Consider the following 14,603-nt stretch of genomic DNA (forward strand, 5'->3'; position numbering starts at 1 on the left):
GCTGAGTTGCTACTGCAGTTATAGATAGATCTGATGCTATTACCAGATCCAACACTTTCAAAACCCTGGTCCTTTCCATCACATGCTGTTTCAGGAAATTATCCCTTAGCAACTGTATAAATTCCATTTCCATTTTGCCATGTGCCCTTTCTTCCTTACAATCTATATCACCATAGTTGAAGGTCTCCCATGATAAATGCTCAGCATTCACTCATTTTGCTAATCTGCTAACATTTTCTTCTGGACCCACAGGTCTATAACAGCAACCAACAATATTTTGTCCTATTGGCCTCTATCTCACACCAGACAGCCTCAAATGAATCATTTCCATCAGATCTACAATCTTCTCAGTTAAATTACCATGGTTTATGAAGACAGAAACATGAAGTATTGCAGTCCCACACTAAATATAATTTCAAGTTATGTTTTGCAAAATGTATTATCTATTTCATAATAGTGTTAATCACTTAATTGCTGATTAAGTCAGCACATTCAAAACTTAGGGTGCTCGAAAACAAAATAAGCATGTGATGTCATATTGATTTGAAAGTAGAGGAGCTTCATGAAAAAACTTCAATAATAGTCTCTTGTCTAAATTAAAACACAATCTTTTCATTTTGCGGAAATTCTGTATTTTGTCATGAGTAAATCCCATTAACATTTTTCTTGAATTTTTCATTACACAGTGAACAACACTACCTTGCTTAATGGAGACGAAGTGAATGATGCTATGTCTGATCTCCAGAGCATGAGCATTACAACCCCCCCCCCCATTCTTATTCAAGAGTGATACCTTTAAGAAAATACAAATATACTGTGGAGAATGAAAACTTCCTCATCTGAGGGGTGTAACAAGAAAGCAGTTCTTAGGCCAGCCACCAGTCTGACAGAGTCCAAATAGAAATGACATAATTAAAGTCATATTATAGCAAGGAGACTATATGCTCTCGGCATGAGCAACAAGAGTATAAACATTTATATGAGTGAAAATAAAAGTTTAATGCACAATATATGAAAAGCACTTTTAAGTTGACATTTACAAATTAGGTATCAATGATAGATTTTCAAAGTAATTAGCTAGTTCTATATACTCATAATGGCTGCATTGTATACTTTGTAAAATTTATGACAGTGACTAATAATATCAAATGACATACATTTAACTATTCTTATTACATCTCCATTAATATCTATTTCCAAAAACACAAATATATAAGAAATTTATACAAGGATTACATAAAATTATTAAAGAATTCCTGTTAAAAAAGAAAAACCTCACCAATTCATGTTCATCAAATAACTGGACTAAAGCTGGAGGTATGAACTGATGAAATCCTTGAAGAAAATATTCAATTTGAGGTTGTATAGCACGTGTCATACGAAGTTCGGTTACCAACTGTACATACTCATGCTTTCAGAAAAAGAGAAAAAAAAAAGTGTTGACACATTTCATGTAACCTATAACATGAAAGAGTGATATATTTTTTACTATGCACATTGAAAAAATAACAGAACAGCTCTTGAAAGAGGTACACAAATATGAAAAATTTACTTTTCTCATTCAGCTTAACATAGTAACATAAAAAATGCTCACTTGAAAGGAATGGTTCACGAGAAAGAGTTTTACAAATAGTTCATATTTGTCAAGCAAATATGCTTTTCCTTTATTTTAAGCTAAATATTTGGGCTATGGTTCCTGTATTATAATTTAGTACACATATGGAAGATTTCTTCAAAAAATGCAATAGAGACACTGCATATATTATTATTATAATACGGGTATTGCCATGGAATTAGAAGACTCACTGCAGAGATCTATTATTCATATAATATTTATGATACCTCTCCTTAAACTCATTCATTGATGAAGCACTTACAACCACCTCTGGCAGCCCATTCCACCCATTCACCACCCTCCAAGTAAAAAATCTAGTCCTAACACCCTCGCTAACCACACTTAACACAATTTCCATGGTTGACCCCTTGTTTTTTTCTCTCTCTCTCTCTCTACCTGCTGTATCAATCCTATAAAAACACTTCAATAACTTATATGCATATACTATGTCTCCTCTTTTTTGCCTATCAGTTAGTTTTTGAAGTCCACAGACCTTCAATCTATTCTCATAGGGATTATTCCATAGATGTGCTACAATCTGTTACTTGCCTCTGGAGAACATTAAGGTGAAAGCTCTGGGATAAAAGTTTGATGGCTAGCTTTTATCTCTCTTTTTCAGGGAGAGGCTGAATAAAGATTTCCATGTAATTGGATAGATGTAAGATGAACATCACAGCTTATATAGGTGATATAGGATGGGTGTTAATTCTCAAACTCAAGTTTTGAACACAAATTGATATTTCCAAGGCATTTTGATTGTGCCTAGCAATGAAGTTTTCTTAACAAGCTATCATTTTATGGTTTCCCTTCTGCTCTTTGTGATTGGATTTCTAGCTTCTTTTCTGATTATTCATTACATGTCATGATTGATGGCTTTCTCTCATCACTGACCTCTCAGATGAGTCTTTGACTCCATGAGGTCTTGGGGTAATAATAATAATAATAATAATAATAATTCAGCAGTGATTTCGTTATCAATGCTGGAGTACCCCAGGGTTTTATAATGTTACCCATACTTTTCCTGTTAAACATCAATGATCTTCTCTAATTTCAAATCCTATTCATAGCTTTGCTGATGACAAAACCCTTCATTTCTGTTTTTCATTCAAGAAATCCTGTAGTACTCAAATGACTGAAACTTCAAGATCTTCCAGAACTAGTGTCGGAAGATCTTGAAGATCTTTCCTCTAATTACATAAGGACTAGAAAAACTCTGATCTCCTCATCATTCTCAAGAGGATGATGATAACTTAGCTGATTTCAATGCTATTAAAACATATTCCTGTTTTATTATCCACAAGAAAGATCCTACTTCACTCCATTTTACTTCTGATAATGTTCCAATATTCATTCAAGATCAGTTCTCCTTCTTAGGCTAACTTTTAAATTCATGTCATACTGGCATAAGCATATAACATCCATAGTCTCCTCAGTCTCAAAAAACTTAGAATTCTTTTGTTCAAAACATTACTTCTCAACTGCTAACACTTTAGAAATCTAATATCTGACCAACTTTCAAATACCATTCTCACATTTTAAGATGTTGCACCTAAAACTTCCAGAATTCTTGACTGTGTACAAAAGAGGGCAACTGCCTTCTGTATTATGCCTTTTTTTTATAAGTACATTTATGGGTGTTGCTCCACTGAACTACCATACCTCCACTTTCCTCTAATTACATAAGGACTAGAGTAGCCCTGGTCAACATTATACACAGTCCAACATATTGAACCAATGTCTCATTCCAACTATTTCTTTCTTTCTAACCATCTTCCCCATATTGTTTTTCACATTGAAAACAACTACCCTTGAAGAAAATTGCTAATGGATTCCTTCTGTCTCTTCCATTTTCCCACACACAGCACTGTTGTTATAGGTCTTCTGACCTCTTATATGCAGGATCAATATAAAAAAAAAAAGTAATATGAGGGAGCCAAAAAAGAAGCAAATAGGACTAACTAATGAACAGCAAAACAAATTAAGAAGTTTAATTATCTTGGCAGTAACATAAGCTATATCGAAGAAAATCAAAAACACAAAATTAATAATTTACCACATGGATTTAACACACAAACACACACACATATATATATACATACACACACATACATACACAAAAATATAAACCATAAGGATAAAGTAATAGAAGAAAACCCTAAAGAGATGATGAGAAACTGGAACAGTCACAAAGCCTAATACCATGAAAGGAAGATATTCATGGTAATCAGGTACAAGTCCTGATTAGGACATACAGTGAATATCCAGTCAGACAGGATTATATGGAAAAAAAATTGCAGAAATTTTTTTTGTTGTGAATTCACCCACAAAAAGTTGTATGGTGTGGGCTAAAAGTTAGATCATCTGGAACTTCTTTAGGGACCAAACACAGTACTTTTTGAGTCATTTCATACCGTTAATAAGCAAATTAGTGGTCTCACTTAAAAAAAAAAAAAAAAAAATCATTTAAAGACTTTCAAAACCATCCTGCCACAGAAAGATTCAAACCCCATATCATGTCAGCTAGAGAGCATTCTGACTATGACTGGTCAAATTTTAGAGTTTGCCAGATTCTGTATTTTAGGATGTCAAGCTTCTGACCTTGTATGGAAATGTTTTTCAATGTTTGTGAGTTTTCAATAGATATCAAAATATGAACTGGTTTACAAAATATGAACTGGTTAAGGATAATGGCACATTTCAAAATATGAAATGTGCCATTATCCTTAGAGTTTCCAAAATGAATGATAGACAAGCATGCATACTGTTTTCAATGATACAATAGACTCAGATATGCACAATGATCTTATATATCATCAACATACTGGACCCATTAAGCACACCTAACTCTTTCTTTTAAGGTTACACGATGGTCAGCATTCATATTTATGAATTTAGGAACAAAAAACACACGTGTTGAAATTATTATTTTACTTATTATTAATAAAATAACAATTGATGTTTCGACTCCTGTATTGAGGTCATCATCAGAAAGATACATGTGTATGTGAAAACAAGCTACATGATCTCTTGCACTCTAAAAAGGTAAATTGAATCTATACTGTTAATTAATCTTTTATTTAGATTGACCTCTAGTAGTAAAAAAAAAAAAAAACCTACAATAAACCCTGCTAAAGTCCTACCATACTAAGATTTTCTTCTGGATTTGTACAGTTCAAGTTGCTATTGATTTAAAAAACAAACAAACATAAAAATAAAAAAAAAAAAAATATATATATATATATATATATATTAATATTATATATATATTATTATTAATATATATATATTATATATATTATATATTAATAATATATTAATTAATAATATATTAATAATATATATATATATATATATATTATTAATATATTATTAATATATATATTAATAATATTATTAATATATATATATTAAAAAAAAAAACATTTCACCAAGTCTTCTTTACACTGAGATTTTTCTTTGTCTTGTTCTGGTTGTTATAATGGTTGTAAATGGGTCCTCCACATTCTTGGAATGGTTAGACCATTTTTGTTCAGGTTAGGATTGTGTTTGAGAATTTCGCGTGCTTCTTTAAATTTCCTCTCGAACCATGTTTTGGTGCGGTGTAGGGACTTGGTGCCTTTCCAATCAATTCTGTTGTATGTTTGGAGTATGCAGTCTGAAAGGCCGATTTTTCCAAAATGGAGGTATTTAATGTGTTGTTTGTGTTTGTCCTTCCTAATTGGGATGATTCACCCTGTTTCCCCTATGTATGGAAGGTTACATGTGCATTGTATTTTGTAAACCCTTGGGTGGGCTAGATGTGGAAGAGGATCTTTGGAAGAACTGAGTAGGTGTCTTAATTTTGTCGGGGGTTTGAATTGATGTTGCATTTGTGTAGTGTTCTGTCTATTTTTTCCGAAATGCCTCTAACAAAGTATGGCAAAAGCATTTTTGAAATCTTTTTTATTTTTAGTGGTGTCTCTGTGGAGGATCTTATGAATAGTTTTTTTACTGTATCCATTTTTTATAAATGTATGGTTGATGATCTCGTATTAATGGTTTAAAGCTAGCCCATTTGAACAAATAGCTTGAGCTCTGTGTTTAAGGGTGTTTATGATCCCTAGTTTTTGTGTTGGGTAGTGTTAAGAATTTTTGTGTATGTACTGGCATGTGTGTGTAGGTTGTGGTAGACTGAGAAGGGGAAACAGCCTGAGGGAAGAAGTGTGACGAGTGTGTCTAGGAAAGGAAGAGAGTGGTTTTTTCAATTTCAATGGTGATTTGGTACTTTTGTGTTGTTTGTTCAGGTGGCTAAGGAATGTATTTAGTGCTTCGTGGCTGTGGAGCCAAATGGCAAAAATATTGTCGACATATCTGAGCCAAATTTCGGACTTCAGGCATGCTGACTCTAGAGCTCGTTGCTCAAAGTCTTCCATATAAAGTTAGCTATTGGGGGGAAAGTGGTGAGCCCATGGCTGTACCCTCTTTTTGAATGTAAAAATTATTTTGCCACACAAAATATCCGGAGTGGAGTACGTTGGCAAAGAGGGAAATGATGTTGTGTGGAAATATGTTCTGCAGGAGTATAACAGTATCATTGATCAAGACATTGGTGAAAAGGGCAGTTATATCAAAGCTGACTAATAAATCTTGGTCGTTGAGTGTAATGTTTTTAATTTTTTTATGAAATGTGTGGACAGACTTATGTGTTCGTCGAACATGTTGTTTATTATTTTAACGGTATAACAGAACACAGAAACTAAGTAAATAATTAATTTATTAACTTGATGCTGATATTTCGCTGGTATTATAACCAGCATCTTCAGAGCACAAAAACACTGTTTGTCACAATACGCGAGACTAAAACAACATGGTGTACTTAAACAAAATTGTAGCAGCAACACAAAGACTAGAGTCCTGATTTTGGCGTCCTCTATCTGAAAAAAAAAAAAAAAAAAAGCTATCATATATTACTAGAGTCCTAGAAAAGTGCTAGTTTTTTCTTAATATGACTGTCTCCCAGATCTTCGGCAAGTTAATACAGCCATATTTGTTGAGATTTGGAGTGTGTTTTAGGGCTTCTGTCGCCTCTAAGAACAATCTCTCTGATTTATACGGGTTTCTGTGTAGTACTTTTGTGTTTTTCCAGTTGATCCTGTGTGCAGGGGTATCCAGAGCATGGTCTGCTAGGCCCGACTTCCCATAATGATAATTCCGGACGTATCGTTTATGTTCGCTGATGCGGATATTCACAGTTTTTCCTGTTTGACCGTAGTAGGCTTGATTGCATGAGCAGGGTACTTGGTAGACTCCTGGATGTGATAAAGGAGGAATGCTGTCCTTGGGTGAGCGGATGAGGGTGGCTAATTTGCTACATGGTCTGAATGTAGTGCGTAGTTTATGTTTATTGAGAATTCTTGAGATCATTTCGGATGTGCCTTTAATGTAAGGGATGGTGACTGTTTTGTTGTAGTTCTCTGTGGTGGATGGTGGGAGGGGTTTCTTAGGAGTGTTTAGTATATTGTTTATTTTATGTGGATTGTAGCCGTTGGCCAAGAAGGTGTGGCGTAAGTGAGTCAGTTCAGCAGTAAGAGCCTTGTCATTGGAACAGATTGCTCTCGCTCTATGGGTTAGCGTTTTTAATATGCCATATTGTTGAGAAGGATGATGGTGTGATTGTTTGTGTAAGTATCTGCCTGTATGTGTGGGTTTTCTAAAAACTGAAAATGATAAGGAACCATCTGGGAGACGTGTGATGAGTGTATCCAGGAAGGGCAGACAGTTGTTGGCGTCTAGTTCCATAGTAAAGTGGATTTTTGGATGTTGGCTATTTAAATGTGCTAAGAATGTTTTCAATGTCTCAGGGCCATGTGGCCAAATAGCAAGCACATCATCAACATAGCGTAGCCAAAGTGTTGGTTTGAGAGTGGCTGTATTGATTGCTTGTTTTTCCAGGTGTTCTATGTAAAAGTTGGCTAGGGGGGGAAAGGGGGGGAGCCCATGGCTGTCCCATCAATTTGTTTGTATATTTTCCCTTTCCATGTGAAATATCCTGCATGTATTGTGAATTTGAATAGCTCAAATATATCAGGGGGGAAGTGTGACTTCAGTAGATTGAGGGTTTCTATTAGTGGTACATTTGTGAATAGTGAAGTGATGTCAAAGCTTACTATTAAGTCTGAGCTTTTTAGGGTAAGGTGTTGTAAGATGCTTTTTAGGTGTGCTGAATTTTTGACAAAGGAGGGAGAATTGTTAGTGAGAGTGGCTAGTAGCTTCGCTAAATGTCTAGCCAGTTTGTATGTGGGACTATTTATACTGTCCACAATTGGGCGTAGGGGTGTGCCTGGTTTGTGAATTTTTGGTGATCCATAGATCCTCAGTGTTTTAACATGGAAAGGTTTGAGTTTGTTAACTGTGTCTTTGGGTCAGGAAGTGACTTTTTTAAATAATTTTCGTGCCTTATTCTTTTGTGTGTTGGTGGGATTGCGATCTATAATTTTGTATGTTGACTGATCTTGTAATAGTGTGTGCATTTTGTTTTCATATTCAGTTGTGTCCATCACCACGGTTGCATTTCCTTTGTCTGCTTTTGTTATGGTAATCTGGCTGTTGTTGTGTAGCTCTTTTATAGCAATGAATTCCTTATGTGGGATATTATTTTTGGGAGGCTTGGACTTGATTAGGATGTTGGCCACATCTAGACGTATGTTGTTAGCTATTGTTGGAGGCAGGTCATATATTCCTCGTTCGATGGACGCCATTATTTCGGCTTTTGGAACTTGCTTGGGAGTTATGGCAAAGTTGTGCCCTCGACTTAAAGCAGTCGTGGCTTCTTTGCTTAAGGTGAGTTTTTTTTTTTTTTTTTTTTTTTTTCAGATAGAGGGCGCCAAAATCAGGACTCTAGTTTTTGTGTTGCTGCTACAATTTTGTTTAAGTACACCATGTTGTTTTAGTCTCGCGTATTGTGACAAACAGTGTTTTTGTGCTCTGAAGATGCTGGTTATAATACCAGCGAAATATCAGCATCAAGTTAATAAATTAATTATTTACTTAGTTTCTGTGTTCTATTATACCGTTAAAATAATAAACAACATTTTTTATGAAATGTTGTGTATTTTTTATGTAGAAAGGGGAATGATCTACCAATTCCTGATTGTGGCTGCTAATTTTTTGGCTAAGGGGTAATTCAGGCTGATTGAGCTGCTGTTCACAATCACCAAGAGTCAAAAACGACTGGATGGCTCATGATAACAACAGAGTATACAATGAGAGTTCAGCATAGTCAAGATTTCATGACTAGTTAACCTAGCCACAATTTTCTTGAAAACTAGTCTGTTTTTTGTAATGTTCTCAGTACAAACTATATCAATCCATCAAGCTCTCGGTCTTCCTCCTCTGGATCTTTTCTGTGAGATTTGTATTGATCTTTTATCTTTCATTCTACCTTAGATTAGCTCTGTTTATACAAATTGATAATAGTATTAAGCTCTCTTATAATATCTTCATCTTTAATATGGTTCTACCATTGACACTGTCTATTCAACCCTATAATTATCTCTAGAAGTCTCATTTCTGTAGTCATCATTATTTAATCAATCACTCTCTCTTTCTAATTTATAACCCAACTGTCAGCTCCTCATGCTATTTGAATGTCATTTGAATTTATTCATTCAATTCTCTGCTATGACAACTATTTATTCTATGAGATAAGGAGGCCTTTATTGCATAATTAGTAGAAGACCTCGACATAGCCACCAAGAAATATAATAAGGACCTCTAACCTAATGTCCAAGCTTAATCTTTTCAAGGGTCATCTCAGTACATTCATGATCCATTGAGATAATGAATGAAGCTGACAATCTAGGACTCAGCTAAAGAAAATCTTCTATACTGGATGAAACTAAATTATCATCTATGTTAGTTAAAATTTATATTACATTAATATTGTTGGGCTGAGGGTTTAATAATCCTCAGCTTTCTCTTATTTATTTAACTGGAGCATGATTCTCTAACTTTCTCTTAATTAGTCTCTTTTATTTGGAATGTAAAATAATTTTTAATCAAATTATAATTTGATTAAAACAGTTGCGATAAACAGTTTATGATAGCTATCTAACATAGCTGTCATAAGCAATTTATTATTCTTTTATAACTAAGTCACAAGAAATAGGATATTTTCTCTGAATGTATCACGTCTTCAGCATTTAAGCAAGAAATTGAAAAACATTAGGCTTGAATCCAGAACTGTAATGATCAGCACACAACAGCAATTTATAAAAACTATCAAAGAATGCAACACAAATCTTCATCCTTCAGTTTTAAAATAAAATACAACATAAAACTGCTCAAGGAGAAAGAACAAGGGGGGGGAACATTTAAACTCTTATTTACCTTATTTTCTTCTGTCACAACAGTATGACTGCCTCCAGGTTTCAGTTCCACTTCTTGCATCTGTCCAAAAACATCAGTTTCTACAGAAAAAGTTAAATCAAGACCTAAGCTATTGATATTGTGATCCAGAAGCCACTGTAAGTTCTTTGCATATTCTGGATCAATGGATGATACATCTCGATAGCTGACAGGAATTCCAAGTATGTGTTTGTAGAATGATTTTGTAAAACTGACATTTAACACCTATATTAAAAAAAATCATTTTGAAGAAGATGAAAAATAAATATAGTAAGATAATAAGTTAAAAAATAACTATATTTAACAATTTTACAGCAATGGGTTAAATTGCTCTCAGCAAGTTAATTTCGGCTCCGCAAAGTAATATTATTAGAATGGACCATACTTTTAACTTTTAAAACAGAAGATGTAATATGAAAGATGGTTTGCCACTGCAAGGAGGATTCCAGGTTCTGGTGCTTTACTGCTGGTTGTTGGGAGGACATTTAGTGGGAAAAGAAAGGTTTAAGCTTAAGCAAAGAAGATGAATAATATAAAATCAGGAAAGATTTTATATTATATAAAGATGCAATAATATAAAGATGCAATCTTGTCATCTGAATCATTAGTAAATTACTCCCTCAATTCCCAAGTGGTTTAAATCTTAACTTCAAAATAAAAAGAAAATACTCGAAATTAAATTATAAATCAAACTTGCACACAGATTCATATAACAGATATGAATACTATATATAACTTCAGAGGATCTTTTTCTGGGCTTTTTGCAATGGAAGAAAGTTAGCTGATCTCAAACACAGGTAACAGATATATTCTCCCAGAAATCAGGTTTTTCATTCTGCATACAGACAAACTGGCAAGAGTACATGTGCAATTTACAGACAAAAAAATGCTATTAGCAAACTGTATATGGTGATGTGTGTGAATGGAGGATTGAGTAGTGTAGATGGTGGGTTGTGAGGAGTACTCTCCTGCAATAAGTCCTTGAACTTGAAGGTGGTATGTAATAATATAATAATTTTCTACTTGTGGATTTACAAACATTATTATCAGATTCCTGAATTGTCAAGAACAGTTATTTCTGAATGCTCTTGTTGCTGATAAAGTATAGAGTCTTAAAAAGCATTTACAGCCTTACTGGTATATTTTGATAAATATCCTAGAAATTTCTGAACTTGTCATTATGATGGCTGGAATCTGGTGATTTATAAAAAAAACTAGTGGAAGGTGAAGCCAGATAGTGCTAGACCCATTTCTTGAGATTATTGGACAAACTGGCATAGAAAAAATTGGGATAACTGATGATTGTCTCAAAAGCATCTTTAAACTTTCTACTGTAACAAAATTTGTTATAACATGACAGCTGGATTCTATACCAATCAAATTCTGTGAGTAACATAAATGGCATAATGAGACAGACATTATTTTTCAGTGTAAATGAGATATGTGTTTTGTGTTCCTCTTGCATAATTAGTATATTTCTTCCTGCAGGAAATACAACAGATGCAGAAATATCATTGATGCAAGAAATATAACAGGAGCATGAGACTTTGTAGACCCAAGACAGACTAATGGGTAAAAGAGGTCTTTAGAAAACCTGAAGAAGTTCATAAATTTCAAGGTAGGGACTGCAGACCATTTTGAAATTGTATTATTGTAGTACTCTGTCAATTTTTTTAAAATGAAATCCCTTTGTTATATGTGACTGCTACTGTAAAATTATAGTCAGCATTTCTTTTGGTTGTGTTGTTACGAAGGATTTTGTTGACAGGCTTTTTCAATATAATCACTATTAATAGAAGTCTACTTCATGACTTAGAGTTCATTTTTAAGGACCTCTTCATTGGAGTAGACATATAATAAACAAAAGTCCTTTCTCTAAGGCTTTTAATTACATGAAGTTTATGACTGCAATGGCAGATGGAGGTGTAAATGTATATATAGTCTTGTGTGTGTCGGTTTATGGTAACAAACAGAAATAAAGACAACTGATGGAAGGTGTGTAATTAAGTAGGGAGAAAAAAAAACTTTTTTTAAGTTTAACAGTAAAACATATTTTTTTTTATACTGTTTGTTCAAATGGCTGAGGAAACAATAACGGTCTGAATGCCATATGGTCAGATGATGAATAAATTATCTACATAAGCTAATCAATATTTCTGTGAGCCTAAAGTAGTTCAAAAGATTTCACACAAACTGGCTACTGGGGGAGAAGAGAAGAGCCCAGGTAAATAATTTTTCCAACTTACATTAAATAAAAGCAAAAAATGGTTATTAAGCAAAGAACTTAATTATGCATTAGAGTAGTAAACTTTCCACTAATATTTCAGACACAATATGTTATATAGGAGGATATTTAAGGATCAAATGTAGCTAAATTAGAGAGAAGACATATTCCCCTCTAAGAATGAAGACAACCGACCTGGGGCTTCAGACCTAACATTCAATCCTCGCCAGGGGCGAATGCTGGTCTTGAAATTCATGCTTGCTCTTGTTATCATTCAGGGAGTGAGAGGTGCGATTGAAGTCTGATTAGTGGAATAATGAATTACTGACCATTTAAAACTATATATTTAAAATTTATGTACATTTAATCATACAAATACAACATTTATTTTACAAATGATATTCTATCTTTTTCAATTTAGCTACTTCAATATAAATTCTACCCTATGGTTCTACTTTATGAACTGGTCAATAACATCATCATAAAAAGTTGGTTGTAACTTAATTTCCCAAGCACACAACAAAAGAACAAAGGTTGGCTGAAGCTCACTGGCTAGTACGTATGGCCCGTGTTTAAGATGACGTGAAGGAAGCGGAAACGGCTATGCGTGCGCAGGAAATCACAGCGCCACAGCGAGGACCTGGAAGCTCCGACAACCGAGCAAGCCAAGGTGGCTTTGACTAGACGAGCAAGCATCGGCCTTCGATACACCATGCGAAGCTCAATTATTGTCACACAAGCTTAAGACATCTTCTGTCTACAAAAATAAAAGCCTAAATGGAATACTTATAAATGCATGCATTTATTAACAAATATATATTACTTCTTTCTCGAGTAATGAGTTTGCGCAGCAAGCATGGAGAATTCGCCCATGAATCCTCGCTTTCTTTTAGTGTATGTACCCATTAGAGGGTATCTACCTGGATACTGAACAAATTAGTATGGGGCTGACAATTTGGGATTTAATCGGCCCATACTCATTTGTTCAGTATCTAGGTGGAATGATATTTCATCTTTTTTTTTGTCCCATTATTGTCTTTTAGTTTAAGCCAATACAGAATAATATAGTTTGGGGTGTCATCTGATTAAACAAGACCTATGCAGTTTTCATCAAGGAAGCAGGAAAAATAGTACAATGTCAGCTATTGGAACAAATTCTAATTCAGCAATCAGCACATAATTCAAGACAGGCATTATCAGTGTAAGAAGCTTGGAAACAAATTGGAACTGGCTAAAGAATTACAAATGCATGATGTCGACATAATCAGTGTCATCGAAACCAAAAAGACAAAAACATGCAAGATTCTTCTAAATAAGGTACAAGATGTTATATTTGGGCAATGTCAACAACTATCAAACCAGAAAATTGGAAAATGATACCTAATATCATGCCTATGGTCCCACAGAAGATTCTACTGTAGAAGATGGGGAGGATTCACCCTGTTTCTATAGAAGTCACTATAGAAGGCAGCTGAAATAACAAAAAAGCTAAAGTTTGTCCTTAATGATGAGCTAAAGAGCAGAGTATCAAATAAATACTGGACATCTGGAGAAAAGAGCTAAGCTAAGCTACTAATAATTGTAATTACCTGCTGTATGTTAATTCAGGTTATGGATTAGTCACTGCTATGTTCTGACATAAAGACATGCAGAAATCTGCATGGAGAGAAAACACTAGAAATAAGAAAAGTCTGGTAGCCTCTATTACTGTTTATAGTGATATTTTTATACTGGGTCTGGACACAGGAATATTCAAGGGGATTTGAAATTTAGGGGAACTGATCATCATTTAGATTTGAGCAGAACAAAATTAAATATGTACTGAAAAGAAATATATATATATAAGAAAGTTTTTAAAAAGAAACAAAGCTGAGCAGCTTCCAGAAGTGAGCTATAGATTCAAATATACAAATAGTATTCAAGAAAAAAATGAAAGAATTTGAAAATAAGAAACAACCCATGCAGACACTGTGACAAACTATAAAGAAAACAATGACTGTTTCAGCCAGAAAGGCATGTAGTGAAGTCTGCAAGAATTAAAAAAAAAAAAATAAAATAAAAAAATAAAAAAATAAGAACTCCATGGCAGACTGAGGAAGTTAAACAGAAAGTCCTGGAAAAACATATTGAAAGTTCTTAGTAAGTATGTGAACATGAGCTAAGAATACAGAAAAAAAGTTTAATAAAGTGAAGCACTGAGTAAACGTAGCTGAACAAAACTCATGGAAAGATTTTGATAAGAATATAGAAGATAAATATCAGAAATAGTGGTTTAGGCTAAATAGGGTTTGTCAGGATCAGATTTTCATTTTAAGAAAAACAGTTCAGCCATCATGAGAATGTAACAACTGTACTTAAGTGTTGTAGATATTGAGAAAG

General features: G+C 33.9%; 1 protein-coding gene across 1 annotated transcript in view; it reads right to left on the reverse strand.

Moving 5' to 3' along the window:
- Positions 1-14,603, reverse strand: part of LOC150095918 (E3 ubiquitin-protein ligase HACE1-like) — a 147,955-nt gene that overhangs the window by 18,970 nt on the left and 114,382 nt on the right. Inside the window, exons 13-14 of the mRNA XM_090409566.1 lie at positions 9,983-10,225; positions 1,280-1,411 (exon numbers count right to left, since the gene is read on the reverse strand). Coding sequence (XP_090265692.1) covers positions 1,280-1,411; positions 9,983-10,225 — 375 coding nt within the window. The remainder of the gene's footprint in view (positions 1-1,279; positions 1,412-9,982; positions 10,226-14,603) is intronic.

Source organism: Typopeltis vanoorti, chromosome 19 (assembly GCF_054136105.1).
Source record: "Typopeltis vanoorti isolate ZY-2024b chromosome 19, IOZ_Tvanoo_1.0, whole genome shotgun sequence".
NCBI classification, from domain to species: Eukaryota; Metazoa; Arthropoda; class Arachnida; order Uropygi; family Thelyphonidae; genus Typopeltis; species Typopeltis vanoorti.